General features: G+C 40.3%; 1 protein-coding gene across 3 annotated transcripts in view; it reads right to left on the bottom strand.

Annotated features, from left to right (window-relative positions):
* Positions 1-5,282: 5,282 nt before the first annotated feature.
* The window catches only part of fbln1 (fibulin 1), a 37,392-nt gene continuing 18,742 nt past the window's right edge, over positions 5,283-23,932 (bottom strand). The window contains exons 15-17 of one of the 3 annotated variants that reach the window (XM_072672250.1): positions 20,063-20,205; positions 19,451-19,588; positions 5,283-6,084 (exon numbers count right to left, since the gene is read on the bottom strand). In XM_072672250.1, the coding sequence (XP_072528351.1) occupies positions 5,945-6,084; positions 19,451-19,588; positions 20,063-20,205 (421 nt within the window). In that variant the 3' untranslated portion in view covers positions 5,283-5,944. Of the gene's footprint in view, positions 6,085-19,450; positions 19,589-20,062; positions 20,209-22,856; positions 23,694-23,932 lie in introns of those variants that run through there. The other 2 variants (XM_072672249.1, XM_072672251.1) reach the window with 2 other exon arrangements.

Here is a 23,932-nt window from a genome sequence, read left to right as displayed (position 1 = left end):
TTTACACATGTTCGCCTACTCATGAGAACTAATTACCTAATGAAATTATACCTATTTGCTGGAGGGCCTCATTATTTGAAGACAGAAAACGTGATTTATGTAGTGAATCATAAGTAATGAATTTTCTTGTTGAGTTTAAGGAAATAGTCACGATTGGTGAAAAGGAAACTCTCTGTGAGAGCTTATCTTTGTGTTCAGCTCAACAAATCACACTTGCTCCTGGCTTCAACTTTATCCTGTTGCCAGTAATTGTTTTGGATTTGTAATGGATAACGTGATGCCATTTCTTTCACTTACTGCACAAGGGTAAATTTTCTGTGTAGGAGCAGAGTCAGTTCAAAACAATTTCACACCTGACATCAAATATCAAAACACACTGTGTGTAATAGACACAATGAAACCGACCGTCCAAACATGTACATGCTGCATGGTTGCACAGTTTGTTATTCTGCCTAGGCCTCCGATTACTTAGAACTGAAAGCCAGAGACGGAACACCTCACGAGACACGACACACCACCCTTGGGAGGACAACTGGGTGTGTGTTTACCAGCGCAGACAAAATAATACTCTCACACTGCTTAGTGTTCTTTTCACGCAAGGAAAACTAAAACTGGAAGGTCAAGAGGTCTGGTGATGTCAGTATAGCTGAGAGGGAGAAAGACCAACAGCCTGGGTGGATCTCCAACACATTACTGATATCCCCAGAGTCTTCTGCTTTTTTAACAAGTAGACAGTCAAACTATCACTGTGATTAAAAATAAAAGTTAAGCTTTCTCTGTAGAAATCAATTTCTGAAAAATACCACAACGCCAATGACTGCAGCTACAGGGAATGCAAAGAAATGCTTTTGGAGACCTCCGTTCATTATTCTAAACAGATACTCTACTTTTATCTTTTGATGTGCCATTTTTCATTATTGCAAATTTACAAACCTTTCAGCCAACATGTCATTTGGAGCATGGTTTTCTTCAGTAAGCAATGTGCTTTTCATTCTTTTAACAAACACATTTGTTTTGAATGTTACCCTCAGTCATAAAAGCCATATAAATATGTGCCATAAATAAAGTCATTTTGAAGACATCCATCAAATTCTGAAATGAAAAGCAACTTTTACAATCTGATGTCACACTCTATTTCTAGGCCCTTTTGACTGTGTGAGGTGGAGGGCCTCATCTTTCCATTTGATTATTTAATATTCATCCCTGCTAACCTCAGGGACGTCAAAAAGTGCCCTGTGGAATGAAGGGGCAGCACTCAGGCCTTCCATTCATTGGAGAAAGGAACATCAAAAGAAAGCTCTTTGCTTCAAACACTTTGAATTTTCATGAGCGTGGGCTATGTCCCAGTAGCCCTTGCTGTCACTCTTGATGGTTGTAGTGTGTACTCTGGCATGGCTTTCAAGCCCAGGGCTGGTTAGAGCTGGTTAGAGTTGGTTAGAGTGGGAGCTATAAGTTATGTAGAGTCACATATTGACATTGGGTCAAGGTGGAGCCCTTGGTTACAGTTCTCTCTGTCAGTCATAGAAACCTCAGCGAATTTCACCGAATATCACATAAAGGGCAAAATTGGGAGTGTCTGTTAGGAGTGCTCTAAAATGGGTTTGGGAAGACTTTCTGAACTGAGGCTTTCAGTTTATATGGAGTGTTAGCTTTAAGTGTTTGGTTGTCGAGGCCTTTATCATTCCCCTTAAAGGCCAGTTATGCCAAAGGAAAGGCCTAGTGCTGTGTATGTCTGCCACCTATTGGACTGCTATGAAACATCAGCGCACATCCAAACCTTTGTATGATTGTATGAGATTCTCTCTCTGCTATATACTCATAAAGCTGGTGTCTGATGTAAAAGTCTTTGGACATTAAAACCTTTGCTGCCAGCTGCCATCTAAAACGTATTTTTGTGTTTGAAGGACATACCTGTGACCTCATTTCTGAAGTATTGGGCAGGCAGGACACACCAGGGCTGTGTGTGTCTGAAGTATTGCTCTAAAGGCAGCATTTTTGTGTTCAGCATAATGAGAAACAATGGTTAGTAAAACCAGAAAGGAGAAATACCCCCACATTTTTATTAAAAGAACTCACTTATATCTTAAAACATGTGTTGCGGTAGAGGACAGGGGTTCTGGCCAGGAAAAAGCACAGGGCAAGGAGTGTGAATGTGTTTGGGAATGTGTGTGTGTGTGTGTGCAAGAGAGAGAGAGAGAGAGAGAGAGAGACAGATGACCCTGCACAGCCTGCTCACTCCTGAACTGGGCCTTTTTCCCAAGCGACCCTGGCAGAACCGGACCCTGCTCACCCTCTTCTCTGAGTTTCTCTCTTTTCACCTCCCTCCGTAGCCAAAGAGCCTCCCTTTCTCCTGGGTTCTGACCACCACCCTGCCACAGCACAGTCCAAATACACAAACACACACACGCCTACGCACACATGCAATGACCACCATCTGGTCACTGTGCATTCCTAATACACAGTCACACACACTCACACGCGCGCACACACACGTGTGCAACCAGCAGGTTTAACTGCACTGCAGCTACATTTCTTCTGCTCTGATCCAGTGACAATTTGATTCCCCTTGTGGCAGCTACCAGAGGCTTGAGGCATGGCAGAAGGAAGGAGAATTTGGCTCTGTTCTCCTCCACATGTGGTCTTTTTTGCTGGTGGTGTTGGTGGTGGGGGGTATTCTCTTTCTACTGGCTGAGGTCATATGCATTTGTGGTTTACTGTTTAGTGTCACATTTCAAGACCAGAGAGTTTCTTACAGGAGAAAAGAGGAAATCTGAAGAGAATAGAGCATCACTGTTACTGAATAATGGCAGGATGTAGCTAGTCAGTGGTTTCTACATTAGAATGATTTGTGTAGTCTCTGAGAGGTCCACCTTAAATCACATCCAAACACACTCAAACTTCATCTCTCTTTGATAATATGGTTAATTTAATTGATCCTATTGCAAGTACAGGACACCCCATAAAAACCTTGTCTTTTTAAACTTATATAAACATATGGACATTTTAATCTTCATTTAAACAATACTGAGAGACGGAAGCAATACGACTAATTAATTGAATAATAACTAATAAAACTGAAGAAATTTATACATAATCTGTAAAATGTCTTTATAATAATGCAGTTTTTCTGTGAGGAAAAAGTTAGGACACCGCCTACACTTATTACTACTTTAAAAATGCCTAAAAGTTTAAAAAGTAGGTGCAGCATATTAGCTGCTGATGATTTGAACATGGTTAAAAGGTTTCTGGAGGAGCCTGTCTTATTTACACCCCTGGCATTTAGATCCTGTTTACACCTGATCAGTTAATGAGATTAGTATCTTGATCATTTGCATGTGGTAGTTAAATCTGTCTCCGGTTAATCACACTGAAATCTGATGCAGTGTGTTTCAGTTGTACTGGGAGGGGTTTTGATTGTTGAAGGTGTCTTGGAGAGACGGATATGTTTACACTGCTTGCTCAAATGCGTCTCAGACCACCTCCTGAAGTGGTTTGAGTGATAGGATTTGAGTGGCTTGGCCTTATCCAGATATGACCCATACTCTAGACAGATAAAGTGACCAGGTGTGAACTGGGTCCAACTGTAGATGCAGATGAGTCTGTAAAAGTATTTAATAAGATCTCAGAACAGTTAGAGATCAGCTGTTCCACTGTCCGCTAAATCATTTACAAGTAGAGAACATTTAAAACAACTGGTCAGGTCAAGCTGTCCTAGCAATTTCAGCCCAAAGGTGCAGACCACGTTTGCATTTAAGGCATTTAGCAGACGCTCTTATCCAGAGCGACTTACAAAAGTGCTTTGCTATTTACTTAAGAATAACCTCAGCTAGTTTGAATAGGCTAAAATTCAAAGATACCTCTAAGTTTAGACATTACTAAACACAAGTCAGTAAGGTGACCACTCTGCTATTTGCCCAAGTACTCTCGGAAGAGGTGGGTCTTCAGTCTGCATTTGAAGACAGCGAGCAACTCTGCCGTTCGGACACCCAGGGGAAGTTCATTCCACCACTTTGGTGCCAGGACAGAAAAAAGCCTGGACGCTTGTCTTCCACATGATGCCATAAGAAGTCTCCATTAACCTTAAGATGTGATCACATGACCTGCAGGTAGCTGTTGCCACAATAAATGCCACAGTACTGGATCTACCATCAGAAAGAGACATGTGCACATGTTTGATTTGTATGGGAGGTGTGCAAGGAGGAAACCCTTGCTGTCAAATTAAAAAATGTCTAAGTATAAATATGTGGTATCCTATTTTTCACATATCTATCTTTGTCAGTCACCATCCCAAGCAGGGGCACACTGTTGAAACTGGTCAGAATCCTCAAATTTTGTTGCACTTTTTGTGATATAAATAGTGTAAGCTGTGTGATTACGTGTACACTTATTTGAATGTTTTTGTACTTATTAAAGAGCAAATAATGTTATTTATCTTGCAATTTGAGCTAACAGACAGTACTGGAAATATGATTTCACGTTCCATGTGTTTGGCCCACAAATTCGGATCTTCAGGCAAAAAACACACAAAGGATCATAAAATTTGACCATAAAGCAAACTAGCCATCATCCAGTGCTACTGTTAAGAAATCAAAATCACGAATGAAAGTTCGTGATCGATGCATTCCTACTCCCAATATTTTATGGTGAATAGACCAATAAAACCTGAGATATACTGAGAACTTTATGCTTAACCATTGTCATGCCTTTGAAGGGCTGGTCAACAACGTTTTTGCCTCAACCACAGTGATGATTAACCAAGCATGGTTCAGGCCAGTCCCTCCATGTGCTCAAACGAGCTGGAGCTGCTTGCCTCATGTCCCCTGACATTGAGAAAAGACAGTTTCGGTTCAGTGGCCCCCGCTGGAAGGGATGTGGTCGCACATAAGCTTTCTGACCCTTCTGTACTGTATGCATTTTCCAGCTCAGAACTGAACAGGACATTATAATATTAATTATCATGGCATGCCAGTGCAGTGAGTTTACGCACAACAGGAGTATGGAGCTAATGAACTTGTGCTGGCAAAACTTTAGGTCTTAAATTGACCAATGAGAAAAAAAAGAAAAAACCAAAGGCATTTTTTGTGGAGGCAACAAGGCCGAGTTACATGGAAAGTTTGATTTACAAATGATTTGAAACAACCCAAGTAAGTTACAGTCAAATCATAGGCATGCAAAATAATCAGATTACTCATTTCTACCAGGGAAATGAATACTATATGGGTACTTTTGGTTTGAGCGTGTTTTACCTTTCAGTGGTAGTTGCTTAAAGGCATAAAGGCATATTTTAACTATTGGAAATAAAAACTGTTTTTAATGACACACTTTGAGGTACATACATAATGAAAAGCTGTTGTATACACAAGAGTACAATCGGTGAATGAGTGATCAACATTTTCATTCAACGCCGTCTTGGATCCACCTTCCAGACCTCTCAGTGTCCTCAGTCCAACTCCCAAAGGCAGGTGCAGCAAAGACATGCATGGAATACAAAAATCATAAAAAAGAACAAGATGTGCTTTTTGATCATACAATAAAAAGCAACAGAGCAGCAAGTGGTGTTTCCTCACCAACAAGGATTAAATCATGGTGATTTATATAAAGAAGGACACTGAATGCATGCAAAGTTCATTTCTGACCTGCATTCATGTTCTTTATGCAAAGAAATATGTGTGTGGGTGTGTGTTTGGTATATTTTAGGTATCCATTTACATATTTGCAGGTAGGATTATTCGCACAAATCAGCAGTCAGTGATTGGTTTGTTGTCTTAATGACAACACAGCTGTGCTCTCACCTAAAAGCATATGGGTATACGTTATGCCAATGCATGACATGCAAACAGTTACCATAAACATTAGATAAGTGTAAGTGCATACGTGTGCACAGTTAAAGCTTTATAAATGGACACCTAAAATGATAACTGATAACTGAGCAGGTATAGTTTGTTTAGAACCAGAATTCCGAGACAAAGACGTGAACGTTGATGATGTTCCGATGAGAGACGACTCCATTTGTGACGTAGTTCATGGCCAGCTTCAGAACTGTATTTACTGGGCCAACCAGCGCCTTCACTTGTCTCACAACACCTGAAAAAAACACAGTTCACATGGTCAAAGAAACAAACTATGTGGCAATGTATTGTTGCTTAACTAAGCTAAAATATTAGCTTTATAAGAGATGATGTTCTTGACTTTATTTGGAAAAGCCAATTAACGAACCCCCTTGTTAGTACTGTCACCCATCACATGTATTGCTCCCGACACCAGAGCGGGGGTCATCGGACAACCAACACGGTTGGAGGAAAGCACTGGGTACCCAGCTATGGTGCAAACAGATTCTTCAGGTGCCTGTGCCAGCCAGCATCCCACTGAGATGATGTGGGGAGAGAGATCAAGCCATAAACCCTCCCCAAGAGAGCAAGGCCAATTGTGCTCTCTCTGTCTTCAGCTGCTGATGGGAGGCAATATGACCCAGGATTTGATCCTCAGGTCATAGTGGCAATTTCATTATTTTGCTGGATTTTTAATTTCAACATAATTTAATAATTAAGATGTAGAGTTTTTCATATATATTGTTTTATGATAAAAAACAATAAGCATATTTTTTAGGTCATGGTCGAGATGTACATGCAGGTTTATAATCTTACAAAAGATTACAAATCTTGTATCTTGCAAATGTCAACTTTACAAGATGAAAGTCATTTTGGAGCATTTCAATTGGTCCCTTCATCATGAAATGTTGATACTGTGTATTGAACAATTACAAATGAGAATGAATTAAAGATAAAGGTATTGGCAGTATGGCAGAGAAGACATGTAGGGTTACTGATCATTTTGAATAGCATACAAATGTTGCTTATTGCATAAAAACAATTGCTAATGTATTGTGCAACCACTGTCCATATGTTTCTATACAATGCAGCATTACACTTCGAACCACTCCGAAAGACTTTAATTATGCTGATATGTTGGTGGAAAAACCCTTTTAATGTAAGTAATTCAATTATGTGAAAAAATGTAAGTAAAATGATCATTCTGGACCATTTCTGTCGGCCTATTCATCATAAAATAGCCACACAATGTAATAAGCAGCTGGAATTTTCAAATGATAAAATGGAGTTATAGTGTTTTGACAGTGACCGTATACTACTCATATTTTGCAATATACTGACAACATAAAACAGCATATTTCCTTTTCATAGCAGGATAACAAAGATTCTATAGTTCAGTTGCAGTTCAGGACCACACCATAACGACTGGTTTTATTGCAGCTATGATATAAAGCCTTTTTAAGCTGATAAGACAATTCAAATAGAAAGTCTTTCATTGAGGTTATAGAATATAAGTGAGCCTTAAGTACATTATTACTGAAACAAAGACAAAGACCTCTCTTCTCTGAGGACACTAGACACCCTACATCACAGAAAGGAACGAACACACCCATTCTGAGGATGACCAAATGTGCCAAGAATGCGTCGGAAAATCTTTTTTAAGTGAACATGCGATTACAAGGAGAGGAAAATGCACTGTTTATACAGGCTGTCAGCACGTTCTCTCTTTGTGGACGACTGGTGACACTATATACCCCTGTCCTGTTTGCACAGACTTCATCACTCTACACGGAGCAGCCGGGGAGAACTCCCTGCTTTTTTTTTTTTTTTTTTACTTCATACTCTCCACCCGCCCTGCTCATGCATTCTGCTTTGAACATAAAGCTTTGCTGCAAAAAAAGTCTTATGAAATCTACTTGCTGTAATGTCTACCACACTGTACATAACCTGCTCAATAACTACAAGCAACCAGCTAATAGTTTAAAATAAATCAAGGTGCTTCTACTTGGCCAGTGAAATGAAGAAACTCAAGGTTGGCTAGCATGTTAGCATGCTGGAAGGCAGATCCTCTCAGTGCTTCCCTGGCATCAGCCCTGCTGTTTGTGGAAGAGGAGGGTAAATGAGGCCCATCTGTCGCAGTCACGCAATGCACTCATGCAGGCATAACTCCCTGTTGTCATCGTCAATTCTAAATCTTTACTGAGCTGTGAATGAGCACACACTGTACAGATCACCCTTACTGTGCATGCTTGACAAAAATCCAAACACCAACATTCACAGTGTGGAATCCTCAAGTCATTGAATGCGCTATTCATATGCAACAATTCACAAAGAGTGTGGAAAAAGACAAGAAGCTCTGAAGTTGGGCGACATTTTGTAATCTGTGACATCTCTGTTCGCCCCCCTGGGTGCTTTCCTGCCATCATGACTAAACAAAATTATTCCAAAGCTAATTGGGTTTCTCCAAATGTCACTGGCTCCTGTGAATTACATGGTTATTAAATAGTTATGTTTGCATGAATGTAGGTTTAGTACTACACTTCAACACTAGCTACTACCACAATTTCATAGTACCATTTTTTAGTAGTATATTGACTCCTTTTGCTAACACTCTTGAAAATAAAGGTGCAATAAAGGTGGTTATTCTATGGCATCACTAAAAGCATTAAGCTGAAAGCACTAAGACCATTTGATGCCACCAAATTTGTAAAGTATAAATAAAAAGTGATATACAGTCCTAAAACATAGTTAATGTTTTGGTGTTATATAGAACCATTTTATATACATACATCTACAATATATGTAGACAAGAGGATTAAAAAACCTGAAGATCTTTTAACCATTTGAGAATCCAAACAGTTATTTGGGATATCATGGTTCTATCTAGAATCACTGCCTTTACTATATAAATATATATATTTATTTAAGGACTAAGTCTTTCATATCACTGTGAGGGACTCAGTCTTAGCAGAAAGTCTTTAATTCAGCCATATTGGAAAGCGTGTGGGCATGAATTGCCAGTTTAAGGTCCTGCCATGGAACTTTGGCTAGGCCAGTCCAAAACCCCCCCCCCCCTCTTGAGCCATTCAGAAGAGGATTGTGCTCATGCTTTGAATCATTGTCTTTCTGCAGTTTTAGATTATGGCCTGATGACTAGACATTCTCATGTAAAAGGTTCTAGTAGAGAGCAGGTTTTGGTTCAGTTAATATATGGTTTAACTATGACAAGTCGCTTAACTAAGTCGCCCAGGCACTCAAGCAACAAAGCATCTTAAAACCATCACACTGCCACCCCTATGTTTGACTGTTAGAATAATGCTCTCATTGTAAAAAGCTGTGTTGGCTTTATGCCATTCTCAGTTTTCTCGCTCACTGTGGTTGGTTCACTTGCGCTTTAGAAATGGCTTTGTAACCCTTTTCAAACTGAAACATTTCAATAAGTATCTATCTCTTATGGAATTTTTTTTGACCATGACATTGTGTGATGTATGCTTCACTGTAGCTGCACTGTGTAAAAGTGCTTCACTGTTTACTCAAGAACCTCAGATAGTTTAAATAGACTTAAAATTCTAAGATACCTTAAGTTTAGTCAATAAGGAGACCATAGTACTCTAAGGAGAGTACCCAAGTCTGCTTTTGAAGACAGCGAGCGACTCTGCTGTTCGGACGCCTAGGGGAAGTTCGTTCCACCACTTTGGTGCCAGGACAGAAAAAAGCCTGGACGCTAGTCCTCCGTGGATTTTGAGGGATGGCGGGTCGGCTTTTGACCATTGCCATCAAGTACAGAGGGGCTGGTCCGTTCTTGGCTTTGTAGGCCAACGTCAGGGTTTTGAATCTGATGTGGGCAGCAGCTACAGGAAGCCAGTGAAGAGAACGCAGCAGTGGAATGAAATGGCTGAACTTAGAAGCGTTGAAGACGACCCGTGCCGCTGCATTTTGGATAAGTTGCAAGAGCCTGATGGTTAGCAACTGAATTTGGTTAAATAAACAATTGCTTTTTCACACAGGACCAGTTGGTGTTGGATAACATTTGTTTCAATAAATGAAATAATTTAAAATGGTATTTTGCGTTTACTTAGTGTTTGTCTTATAGAACAGTCTGTTTGAAGATCCAAAACAATTTTGCAGAAAATCTGGAAGAAATCAGGGGTAGATACCACACTGTATCTACTTCTTTATACAGACATTTAGTATTTTTGGCCTTCTTGAAATCAAATGTGTAAAGTAAATGTGTAAAGCATTGTTGTTCCAGGACGAACTTTAAAGGACATTAAATATAAACAGATTTGTAATTGTAGTGATAAGTATGGAAGAGAAGGCATTTGCAAAATGTGGACCAGGTTAACATGGCTAACTAAAGAGTACTGGATTTTCAAGGAGAAAGAACATACTATATTTTTTTCTCGTGTGATCAATATTAGTAAGAAGGCCCAAGTAAATGATCAGTGTAAGAATTTTGTTCATTTTATTAATTATTTGTTATGTTACATGCTAAATTCTAAGCTCATGTGAACCTATCACCTGCAAGTTCCAAATCAGGGGTGCAGTGCAATGCCTATTGGGCAAAGTGGTTAAGAGTGAAGTTACTCTCTGTGCCGGGGTATCCCCCAAGAGAAGCTGGTGTAACAGGAATGCCTATGCGTCTTTGCCTAGGCATTCCAACTATCACCACAACCCTGAATTAGACTAAGCAGATAAGAGAATGGTGATGATGATGCTAAATCAAGTCTGTTTCAGCATTTAAAACCATCTTATTTTCTGCCCTAAATTATATCTATGTGGTTTTACGACTAAATGGAACAGAGAAGTGATATGGACACTAGATTCCTATTCATAAATAGCAGTTTTATGTAAATAGAAAATTGCAGCTCGGTCATAGAATGACCTTAAGCTTAATTTGAATGTGACAGATGAGCTTAAGGCTAACTTGGACCACATTAGTGTAGGCTTTCAAAACCACACAACGGTCAGGGATCGCAGGGATGAAAGGGTGGCCATAGAGGGACAAAAACAAACCTCGAAACCTCTAAGGATTTTTCCTCTGACCAAATCAAGCCTCATAAAAAGGTCAAACTGCGAGTCTAAAACCGTAAACTACATGTTGTATGTTTTGAAATGACCCCTTAATGCTGGCAGAATAGCCAGTTCTCAAGTGGGTCTCTCCCCTGCTGTGTGACAGTTCCATCAATCCTTCTTTGATGAATATGCATCCAGTTTCTTAAACTGCTGGTTTCGCAAAGACATGTGTCTCTTCACACTCAAATTGTGATACTCCTTACACTACCACATGACCCTGAAGATGCTCAAATGGTCGGTACATTACTATATGATTAGGATTATGAAGAACATTGCTCTCTCTTTGGGTGTCCCATTTAGTTAAGCTACATGAAGAAGCTACTTATGTAATTTGTAGTTTAGCTACCTCGTATGCATACCCAATAGCTCACAATGTGGAATCCAGTAGATGACCATACCCTATATGTACCTCTCCACCACAGATGTTATTCTTACGGAACCGAATAGCCTCTATTCTACAACTACATCCAGTTGACTAAAATCAATGTTCACACAATTTGCTTTTCTTTCAGCCATGTATAAACCTGTATTGTCCTGCTCAACCCACAATGCCATGGAGAGCATTGATAAAACAGTGCATAGTTGTAGTAAAATATCTGTGACAAAATTAAGTGAATGCAAGCTCACATTTATTATTTCCAATGGTTAGACAGACTTCTATATTGAAGGGTTACAAGTAAACAGTATAATTTCTGGTTTTATGGTTACACCAGCTAAGGGAAGAAGTGTATGACAGGATCTGTAATAAGAAGGTTTAACACTAAGGACAAATGCAAAATATGAGTCGCCTGACCGCAGTATTGGATAATGATATGCTAGCCAACGTGTTATCCACTAAAGTGCATTGGAAAAGGCCCAGATGGCAAATACCGTGGTTCAATCTACAATAGGAAGCCCAGTAAGCTTACCCCCAGTGGGACACCACAGTTGGGTATGGCAGGCCTGGATAGTGGGACTAGTGTGGCTGCCTTACACAAACACCCCTCAGCAACTGTAAAGGGAACGTAACTTTTGCCTGTTCTCTCCGAAATGCCAGATGCTGGGTTTGGTGCCTCAAGGTCAATTAGCGATGAATCATCTAGTCTAACATCATAAGCTGAAATGAAAGCATTTGCTTGCAACTTTGCTCATGTTCAGCGGTCAGCTACACTATAAAGTTTTACAGTTCCTATTTGAAATGATGTATTCAAAATCTCTACAAAGTTGAGTGATTTAGATATAAACTTTAATGTGAAATAGTGTATTTTAGAGAAACATAACAGTAACCGATTTCTCAACTGTGGTAGGAGCCAGTTGTCACACTGTCAACCATGTAACTAAAGCTGTATGTACTATCAAAAATGAACAATGATGTTACACAGGTTCTGAGGTTTTATGTGTTGTTGAAAATGGTAAACAGCAGGGTACACCTTTATATACACCTTACATATACCACTACACCACGGATGGATTTTGAAGAAAAAAAAATATCTCTGCAATATTGGACTTTCTGTGATTTCATTTACTTGAGCAAATGGTGTGTACCACATACACTGATCATCTAGAACAATAGCACCACCTGCTCAATACTGAGTAGGTCCCCCTTGTGCCACCACAATAGATCTGACCAATCGAAACATGAACTCCACAAGGCCTCTTAAGGCGCACTGTGGTATCTGGCACCAAGAAGTTTGCAGCAGATCCTTTAAGTCCTGTAAGTTGTGAGATGGGGCCTCCATGGATCGCAGTAATAAGCCTTAGGTGTCCATGACCCGGTCACTAGTTGTTCCTTTCTTAAACCACTTTTGGTAGGTACTGACTACTGCATACCCGAAAACTCCCACAAGATCTGCCTGATGTTTTAGTGATGTTCTAACCCAGTTGTCTAGCCAACTATCTAACTATCTAGCCAACTATACTAATATATCCCACTCCTTGACAGATACCACTGTAGATGGAGATAATCAATGATTTTAACTTCACCTGTTTTTGATCTGGGTTTTTAATAGAAAAATAGAACAAAGATTATGAAATCAACATAGGGTTGTAATTATACACAGAAGGATCAAGAAAACAGACATCATGCTCATATTTGGTTGACTTGACCAGATGCTTTTGATACCCTTTCTTGGATAGCTGACCACTCTCCTTGGCCGACTTGGTAGAGTTTAAGGAAATTTGTTGGCTTCCTAGCATTTCATCCACCACTACCATGCTCAACAACTTAGTCTTTATCTCATCTGATCATAACATTGTACCACCAAAAGCCTTTTCTTTGTCAATGTGGTCAGCTGCAGTACTTTAGTCAAGGTGTTGATTAACTGTAGACAGTAACAGTAACAGTGTTCCACCAGCTTCTAGGTCATGACAGGTTGGACTTGCCACTGTACTGTGTGTTGGTCAATATAATGAGTGCTGTCAAACACACCATTTTAATGTGGGCACAGAGAAGCTATCAGCTGTAGTCAATCACTAAAATCACTAACAGGAAGTTAAGAGGCCTTGACCATGGCAAATTATGAACAGTTTGAAACTTTCAGGACCACTGAATTAATAGTTAATCATTTGGTGTATATACATTTTTGACCTTGTATTTATTATTTTGACTGTACATTCATTTTACATCTTTAATACATAAAAATGTATTAAAGATGTTGTGCACTCATTCTGCCCCAAAACAGAAATAAAGAAATCATTGAAAGCTCATGACACTGATTTTCCTGATGTATGTTAACTTTCAGGCATCAACGGCCACAACAGTATCTCTAAGGCATCAGGCGGTGTATTTGTAAATTTTATGAAATACATGTATTAGGGATTATTTTATAGATATTAAACTCCTGGGGTGTCTGTCCTATTACCACCATGAACAATTCCGATTCAAAGTTGTTGTTTTTTTCAAAATTGAGTAAATGAAAAACATTATTATTTGTCAGATTTTTTTTTTCTCAAACTGAAAACTTCCTTCCCATGCAACCCCGCACACCAGACCTGAGATGCCTCTGTTATACCTGTTGTCAGGCACTACTGTGGTTACTGAAGTTCTAGCTAGCTGTACTGCTCATTATCACATTATGAAACCACAGGTTTCCAGTCATAAACCTGGTTTACATGGGATCCGATCATGTGTTCCTTTGTAGAAACTGTATTATGAATAAAGCTCTCCATGCTCCTCATGGCCACCGCCCCTGGCTATGCCACAGCAGATGATAAATCAGATGTGATGGATGGGCCTGGCTCCCTGGCTGTGCACTGTTAGTGAATGATACGTGTCTGTGGGGGCTTTGGACCACCAGAGTAGAATAACCTCACTTTAATTATTTACAGTATTCCCTACGCTGACAGTCAGAGGAGTCTTCTTCATGGGCTTGGCCCTCCTTATTGCATGCCTAATGATGCCATTTTGTGATTCATTCCGTGAAGTGTTGCATCCAAGGATGCGTGTCGGCCCAATCTTGTCAAGCTTCGGTTTCCAAGACCCGATATTCCCTATGCTATCAGTGAAATGCTACAGAGCTTTCCCATTTTAGCAAAAGAGGAGCACATTTCCAGTAGAAGTCAATCCTCCACTCAATCAAAAAACCACAGAGATATGACACGGCAGGCTTTACTGTCATAAGTCAAGTCTTCTTCATGTATGCTGTAAGCAACAAATCAGTTTTACTCCCTTCAGTCTGACACTGAAACTGTATTGAATCCAGACATTATTATGGAACACATGACAAGTGCAAGCAGGACTAATCTAACCTGAAGCTGTAGTGACAGCAAAAGTATTTTTTCAAATAGCATATTAAACATATGCTACATTTAAATAGATGTCATTTGATTTTGAAAATGAGTTAAAATGAGGCTCAATGCTTCAAAAAAAATAATAATAGTTTTTCCTGTCATGCTTTAAGTGTTGTTATAGTTCATGTAATTCATTCTGAAAATCCAAAGGCAGTAGCAAATACAAGGAAATACCCCCTCCACACACACACACACACACACACACACACACACACACACACACACACACACACACACACACACACACACACACACACACACACACACACACACCACCCAAAAACTCAAAAGGTCTGACACGCCTAGCTAAAATTCCTCTGGTGTGTGTGAAGGACAGTAGCCACTGCCAACAACACATACCTGAACACAGACAAACCGTCTCTTCATTCATTTTCCACTATAATGCCAACTGAATCATAGCAAATTATTTCATTATTTGGAGTCTGTTCAGACCACAGGTGCATATCCCTACCAGATGTTTCAAGTGGTTGGACGGTCTTTTTTTATCTTGGTTTTCTAAACTGAATCCAGGCTGCGATGTGGCCAAGTTGGAAATCGCTCAAGCAAAGATGCCACTGCTTTAATTTTCCCAACAATTGCGCTTTCGGAAGTCGGCAAATTCTCCTCATGGCAGTGAGGGGAATCACCACAGCTTAGTTTTCTTCAGGCCTGCATTTTTGCTGGGGTTATGTCACTGGGGGGATTCAGCCAAAGCTTCATTCTGGCCACCAAAATGTGATATGAGCGCCATCTCTTTGCCTATTTGAAGTAGGTCTGATGCAACAGCCAGTACCTCAAGAGCCTGCATTTTCCTAGGTAGAATCAGAGGGGGCACTGTTCAGCAAGAGTATCTAGTATCTGGACCACACAAATACCTTCATTCAACAAAAGGAAAGGTGTATGTGGTGATGCATACAAATAGTACATATGGTATACATGGAAACAACAAAACAACAAAAACCTGCTTCTACTGCTTCTTTCATCTCTATGCAAGGCCATGAACGTGGATTAGCTTGTCTGTTAAAGGCCGTAAGGTTCATAAACCGGCTCCTCAACTGAAAGCTGACTTTAATCCTGGTACTTCACCAAGGCTGCTATGTTTGCTCTGACGATTCACGCTGCCAGTGTTTTCACTCAGATGTGAGTGCCATGAGAAACCTTGCCATGGACAGTGATGGATGCGAGAGGAAAACTGATGCTTTCTCTCTCTCTATGTGTGCAGCTCAGCATGGGGGAAACCCAAACAAACAAAGAAGCAGAATGCCTCTCAGCCACATTCAGTTGTGAGCAAGAATTCCCATTACATGAATTCCTATATGAGGGCCTTTCAAATAAATGCTGTGAACAGTGGATAATGTTCCAGCTACTCATATTAACCCTTTAAAGTAGAACTGTTATTTTCATTTTGCCGTACTTCTTATGTAATTGCATAATTTTATATTAATAACAAAGTTATTTCATGAGTTATTTTTATATTTTATTTATATTCTGTATAAAACATTTTCTACTATTAAGAATTTCCAGAAATCCTTAAATAAACCATCTCCTCCTCTCAGGGGTTTAAAAAGTAATATAGAATAAAAGTATATGAAACCTTTTAACAAATAAGAAGTCATCGGTTCGGTGGTGTGTTAGTCTACTGGTGGATAGTTTAATTTGACGTTATATGAAGCGGGTTGGATGTTTTACTAAAAATAACTAATCAGCATGCTTAACAAATGTGTTCTGCTGTGTTATAAAACATATACGTTATGCTTTGAAAGCCAAGTTGAAAATGTAAAATGTTTGTTTTGGAATAAAAAGCTGAAACTTTAAATCTTCTAAAGCAATACAGTATTATTCAGTATTATTAAATTATTCAAGTACATCTGCCTTTGATTTGTGAATGATAAATAATCTATACTAAATTAATCTATGCCCATAAAAGGGGCTAAGTAGGCCATGAGTAGAGGTGCTGCTAGAGAGTGTGGGCCCCATAAAAAATACTACACTGTGTGTAATGTAAAGAAATCAAAGGCCAAAAGCATAGGCTGTGCCACAGGGGCCTACAGTGCACTACCCCACTTCCCCAAAAAACATTTTTCCAAAACCCATAATGACTATAATGTTATATTAAAATTATATTAAAATGTACTACGCTTGACAAGCTGAAATGAAAACAAATACAAATGAAATAGCAATAAGGAGGCTATTTTTAAATGTAAGGAGTAAAAAGTACAGATAATTGAGTGAAAATGTAAGGAGTAGAAGTAAAAAGTCGTCTGGTAAGGTAACAAAGTATTTGCACTTTATTTCTTAAAACCTCAGGAACATTATAACATCGTCTGCCAAGTTTTTACAGTGTAACTCAATGTTTAATTATCACAGCTGTCAGACTTGAATAATTTTGTCCAGACACACACGTAACTGTCCTGTGGCGTGGCCCACCAACTCTTGAGGCCAATTAAGAATACCGTCTTACATTAAAAAACACGAAGCTAACTCTTCTTAGTAAAAAAAGAAAAAACATTTAATAAAATTCTAGTAATATTGTGAAAGAATTACAGTGACTAATTGTCATGTCAGTGAAAAATTATTTCATGCAATCTTTTTGTCTGACATTTTGGAAACATTCTACATTCTTCTTTCCACATTAGCCAAGCAGACCATTCACATCTGAGTACGAACAAGCATAGTCTTTATAGTGACACGACTCATAAATGAGATTAAGTCCTAAGTCTCCTCAAATACCCAAGAGACATGGGATGGAAGACTTTCTGTGCAGGCCTTCAAAATGTATCCCAGATGCTTTCTCATGACTTATCCCTCTCAGTTGTTTTAGAACTGGGCAATGTCTGACTCCTTGATGCCTCTGTCTATGCCTTGGCCACTGCAGGTCCAACGCCTCACTGTGACAAAGGGACACAGCTCGCTCTGCATAAGTAGCGGGACTCTGTATGGGGGAAATGGTTCTGGAAGAGTCGTCGTCTTCTAACGAGTAGTTTTTTGCAGTAAAGTCACAGAGGGCTTTCATGTGGTACCCAGTTTTACAGCTCTAGTGCCAAGCCAGACACAATGACTGGAGGGAACAATATGTAACGATGAGCAACTGCATGAATCATCAGTGCGGATGTTTCATGAACACACACACACACACACACACACACACACACACACACACACACACACACACACACACACACACACACACACACATATATATCATGGCATGATGTTAATATTCTACAGAACCATGTCTGCCTGCTGTCTGCACTACTTTGTGTGGTGATGGTTTGGTTTTTAACACCAGGTTATGAGAATGTTTGTGCCCACTTCAGTACATCGTTTGATAAAACACAAAGCACGACAAAATGTGAAAGTTGCTCCTGTACTAGCAAAAACTGCTTTGTCAAATAAAAACACAGTATAAATTAACCACTGGTTATTGACTAATGTCGAAACTGCTTTATTTAATGAGAGCCGTATAGTTATATTAGCTGCATGGCCTATCCATTTCAACATCTGTATACCCCAGTCAACTTGTGCTAGCCATTTTCACTGCCATGTCTTTTTTAAACCTGAAAAGCCTCAGCAATACAAACTAATATTAAAATTTTAATTAATAATTTTAAAAACTTTATGATGATGGTGGAACCCTTTTTTATTCTTTTTTGTTTTTTAAATAAATGTTATCCGATTTTCCCTCATTTTCTCCCCAATTTTTTCCCTCACTCCAAGTTTGTATTAGTTTGTTTAGCTAGCTGAGTAGCTCACTGAGGCTAGGTTAGCAAAATGTCAATTCCTTTTAAACAATTCACTCCCCCTTGTGCTCTAAGAGGCCTCTTGAATAACATGCGTGTTCCCAAATCATGAGGCGAAATCAGCAAGGGCATGTTCAAACCAGTAATGACATGGAGGACTAGCCAGATCTCAGGCCTATGGTGAAGAAATGTGGTGCCCTGCGGTCTCTCATATCTGAATGAAAACTTAAGGCAAAGCTCATGTGGAGTTACCATTACACAGAGGCACAGAAATATTGAGTCCCATCACCTCTTTATCACATCTTGCAATGCATATGTATAAGGGTTCTCTCTGAATTTACACAATTTTCCAAAACAAACAGTGATTCATATGCAACAAGCTCAAGTGTCCTCCATGTCTTCTGGCCTTTTCTTGTCGGTCTCAACCACATTCACCTCAATACGCTTAGTACTGTTAGTCCTTCCAATTCCTCTTGTACGAAGACATAACAACAATAACCTTTTGGTCACTGAAAACCTTTCTCTGATCTTTCCAAACAGTCCTGAATAAACAAAGCAAGCAGACGCAGAGTCAAGTGAAGTCAATTCTGCCACAAGAGAGAAAGAAATAAGTCCTTATACTTAAAAAAAAAAAATGGCTCATTCATCTAAAAGGATGAACAGAACACGAACAGCTTTCCTCCAGAAGGGCCATGTAAAGGTTGAGACAACCACAAAAGATGCAAGAGGCTCTTAAAGGCTATCATCAACTGAACCAACACTGGAAGAGTGGTGTCACAAACACCTAAGTGGAATAAGCATCTACATGCAGTTTCCAAGCCTTCCAGTCTTGTCTTTCGTCTCTCCCACACAAAGACACATATGCAACTGGTTTGTAAAAAAAAAAAAAAAAAAAAAAAAACAGGCAGGAGAATCTTTCGTAATGCAAAATTAGGTCGGAAAACCACTTGAGGCAAATTCAATTTCCAGAGAATGGGGCCCCAGGATTCAGTTTGTGTTCCCTAGGCATTGTTAAGCAGATGCCAAAGTGCCACTTACCCACAATCGTGCCATGCTCAACACGCTTAATGATGTCAAAGGAGTTCTGGACGTTTCCCTCCTGAATGTCATAGATGATTTCTGGGGAGTCCATATGTGGATAATGGGATGGGGTTACAGATCTCAGAAACACTATTTCTGTGGAGAGGAATAAGAAGAAAAGGCATACAAAAATAAATTCCTTGAATTTGGCATATTTAGAATCAGAACCTTTACATTGCATTTTAGCAATAGCAATATATTTTATTTCGCTTTACATTTACATAGAAATGTAAAATCTGGCCAATATTTTATCATATCAAGACATAGGATAAACTAAGCAAAAGTGGGTCACGTTTTAGTAGGTAGCCATCGCTCACAGAGGAAAGCACATGCCCCCAGCTTTGGTACAACAGCTAACAGATGCCTGTTCTGGCCAACATCACACTAGGAGTGATGTGGGGAGGAAGCCCTGAGAGAGCCAATTGTGTCAATTGTGCTCTCTCAGACTCCGGTTGCTGATGCCAAGCGGCAGAATAGTTACATATAATTGGTCCCTTTTAACCAAAGACCATTGAAGCATCCCACTTTTGCTGAACTCCAGATTCATTTATGGTAGAACTCATACCATACCCTCTGGTTTGATGAACTCCCTAAAGGTGGGTAGGGAGATGACGGTGTGTGAGACGGAGTGAACTGGGTCTAGCACACACGTGATGTCGTTGGGCTGGCAGGACTTTATACAGCGGATGGTATCGGAGCGATCGACCCGTGCTCTGCTGAAAGAAGTGTGGGAAAGAGCGTGCCTTTACAAAGCATTGCACTGGACAAATGCTGATCCAACACAGATTCTTGCTCTGTCATTATCAATCTTGGTTACGAGCTACAACGCAAGAATGTGATTGTCTTGATTGCAGCCGATGACTGAATGAAAAAAAAAAGAAAGCCTTTCAAAACTGGGGGCACACAACAACGGGGAGCCTTCCAGTGCAACTCACCACAGAACCCAATGCCCAGCAGGCGAGTGAAATGTCCACTACATAAATATTATCTGCACAAATAGTGGGCATTCTTAAAATGGGACCTGCGAGTTAGGCAATCATGTTTTGGGGGCAGGAATCAGAATAGAATCAAACGAGAGGCCAAAAATCACACCAGGAAAGAGACTTTGGTGGTCAAGTTTCCTATTAGCCACTCATAGTTTCGATGCATTTTGCCTGTCAGGGTGAAGCTCTGACACTGATCTAAAGCCTGTTCAAGAAAATATTTGGTTTTGTGGAGCGGTCCCAGCATTCATATCCAATAATCTCATGTGTAGGATTTATGGGCCGAGGGAGTTTTATACCCTTGGAGAGCTTGACTAGACAACTCCCCTGTCTTTGCAGGCCTGTGCAGTGGGGCTTATTTAAGACTTTGTTTGTGTCTCAGGACAATCGGAGGCAAGCTGGTAGTAGAAAGCTGGGACGATGTAAGCGAAAAGGGCTGTGTCGCCTCGACGGCGGGTGTCTGCGGAGTAAGAGTCCTCCCAATCATAACAGTCTGTCAAGCATCTGAGAGCAACACGACTGATTTATCTAGTCACTTCTTTTTTCACTACTTCTATGGACATTGTCCCAACCATTTCCAGTGATGCACCTGCTTAATCCATTTCAATCCCTTTCAATCAAACACGGTAGGATGCGTAGCAAGAATCTGAGCCGATGCCGTCCAGATACTTGAGGAGTGCTGGATGAGCCACCCTGATGCGATTACTGCTGATCCACTTTCCGACATTTACAGAGTGTTACAAGAATTCTTTACCAACTACCGTTCAACAGCACTGTTCAATTTCGCTCCATTTGCAAACAACAGTAACACATAAGTGAATGGCCATTTGGAACATTACGCACATAAGAAAAAGCATAGTGTTTCAATGGTGTGAGGACTGCGATCTCTCAGAGCCACCGTGATTAGTTATCCTTCCTTCCATTGCTGCTTTCTTTCATCGGGCTGCAGGAGCTGCAGCTAAACCCCAAGGCCTGGATTGGGTTACGGGCCTTCTTTCATGCTGAGAGGGGAGAAGCCCCTGACAGAAAAGTCAAGCCACCACTGGGCATGGACTTGTAATTAGCAATTAGCGGGCGGGTCCACATTTTGCTTAGAGCAGAGCCAAAACCACAAGATGTTCTCCTCACTTATAATAGCGCGCCTCGTGCACGGCACGCACAGGAGAGTCCAGTGGGTTCTTCTAGGGGGAGGGTGCAATGGTAGGGGGAGGGTGCAATGGGGGCGAGGGGGGGTGTTGCGTCACGTCACAGCAGACCACTAGCTGGATTCATGAGGATATAAAACCTAGAAATGAACTGCTGCTTTAAAGAGAACGTCTAATAACTTCAAAGCTGACATCAAACACGAACATCAAAGGCAGGTTGAGTGTGGGGGGAGTTGATTGCTGCTTGTGACGCTGCACAAAGGGCATCAAAGCCATCTTGAAGTGCAGTCACATGGCCAAAAGCACAAACTCTCCATCACCACGCACAGAAGAAGACGAAGAACAAAAAAAAAACAAAATTTGGACAGGAGTCCTTATGGTCAAGCACGAGTTCTTTTTTTTTTCTTCTCCTCCTGGTAATTATTATTTATAGTCAGCGTGTTGATAAAGCCCCAACACAAACTCTGCGGGCCTTCATTCTTGGTGCGCAGTGGTGATGCTGCTGAGCCACAAATTGGTGCAGACCACCGTCCAGAACCCAGAGGCCTATAACTCACTGTCAGAAAGTAAGCAGGGGAAAAAAAAGAGGAGCACAGCCATGCTTTTAAAAACTGTATTTTAAGGACATGCCCCTGGCTGACAGTGAGGAAAAGAGCACCTCTTGCGGTGTGATCGGCCTACACCCCGACGAACCTGAGTGCTGATTTGATTTATGGCTTTAAAAAAAAACCTCAGTCTCCGCTCTTTTCACAAAACCGAGTTCTTTCGAGTACTTCATCAACTCAGACAGGCCTTTTCTGCTTCATTATCTTGGATGACTGATCACTATAACTGAATCGATTCAATTCAATCCAATAAGAAAAGAGTGCACCTTATTGTGATTTGTCCTGTTGAAAAAGTTCATATGCTTGTTATTTAATGCACCCTTTATTTCTTTAAACCACCCAGTATTTCCATATTAATAGACAACATTGGACAACTTACTTTTCCCTAAAGCTCCATCTAGTGGCTCAAGAATGATTTTATGTACAGGGATTAAACCTAGTCCTGAACTACGCCAAGGAAATGTCAGTGATAATTACAATGTACAGTGTTATGCCTAAAATCTAAGGTGTTTTGGGGAAAAATACTGAGGTATACCTTCATGGCCTTATTAAGAATTAATGTGAATGGTAGTAATGTTGTAGGAAACGTTTTAATGCCTGTAATGTCATGTTTGTTAAAGATGAAAGTAGCTAAAAGAAATACATTTTATTAAAAACAAGGAATGACAAACACAGGACACACAACACATACAACAAAAGAAGGCAAGCACTACAAGCTCTTCTCAGGAATGCCATGAAAACCTAAAAATTTAAATCTAAAAGTGTTCTGTGTACTTACTGTAAACTGCAGTGATAAACCTACAAACATTAAACTGCAATATATCCATTACAACACAGCATCTATATGAGGAAACCATGAAAACCTCCAATATTTTATATTCTGGTTAAATCATGTCTCTCACTACTTTGGTTAAATCAAAACTGACACATACTTGCGACACTATACAGCTCAGAAGTTCCTGATTATTAATAAATCTACCGGTGAATGTAACACGCTTAAACACAAATCAGCTACAGTAACCAATTTGTACACTCCTTTCCTTTCCAACAATCCAAATGAATAATAAAAAAAAATTCTAAAGTGTAATAACCCTTTCACTCAGTGATCGAATTGCTAAGGTCTTCTTGTGTTACAAACACTCGTATTTTGGACAGGTAGGTGCTCAGACTTCCATAGCGCCACAGTTTCATCTCCAGCGAGATCTCAAGGTCCTGAGGCACTGCAATGGCTTTCTGAACCACCATCACGCCTCCACCCTCTACCCTCTGTGTGCCAAAGTAGCCTGCTTCGTTTCCGTCCACTATGGCCACCTGGAGGTTGTCGCCGTGCATAGTATTGGAGGGGCCCATGCGGAAGATGTTGGTGGGTACAGGTATGTTGGTGGGAAAAGTGAGGTGGTAGTAGGTTATTCTCACAGGCAAGGCCAGGCACTCACTACTCTGATTGCAAGGCAAGCGTTCACAGCGACTGCAAAGAGAGATGGAGAGAGAGGGGGGTGGGGGGGGTGGAGAGATGGAAGAGTTAGGGCGAGGCAGTGCTTGACATGCGGTGAAGGAGAGGGGGTGAGGGAAGTGGCATACACAGTGACTTGGAGTATCCTGCCTGGTAGTCATCGTTTTGAGGTGGTGGTCTTAACTGACCTATCTATGCTTCACATGCCATTCTGTATCAGGTTTAATACAATCTGAGCAGAACATTGACAGAAA

Source organism: Salminus brasiliensis, chromosome 2 (assembly GCF_030463535.1).
Source record: "Salminus brasiliensis chromosome 2, fSalBra1.hap2, whole genome shotgun sequence".
NCBI classification, from domain to species: Eukaryota; Metazoa; Chordata; class Actinopteri; order Characiformes; family Bryconidae; genus Salminus; species Salminus brasiliensis.
Note: the sequence above shows the minus strand (reverse complement) of the source record. Positions and strands in the feature narration are given on the sequence as shown.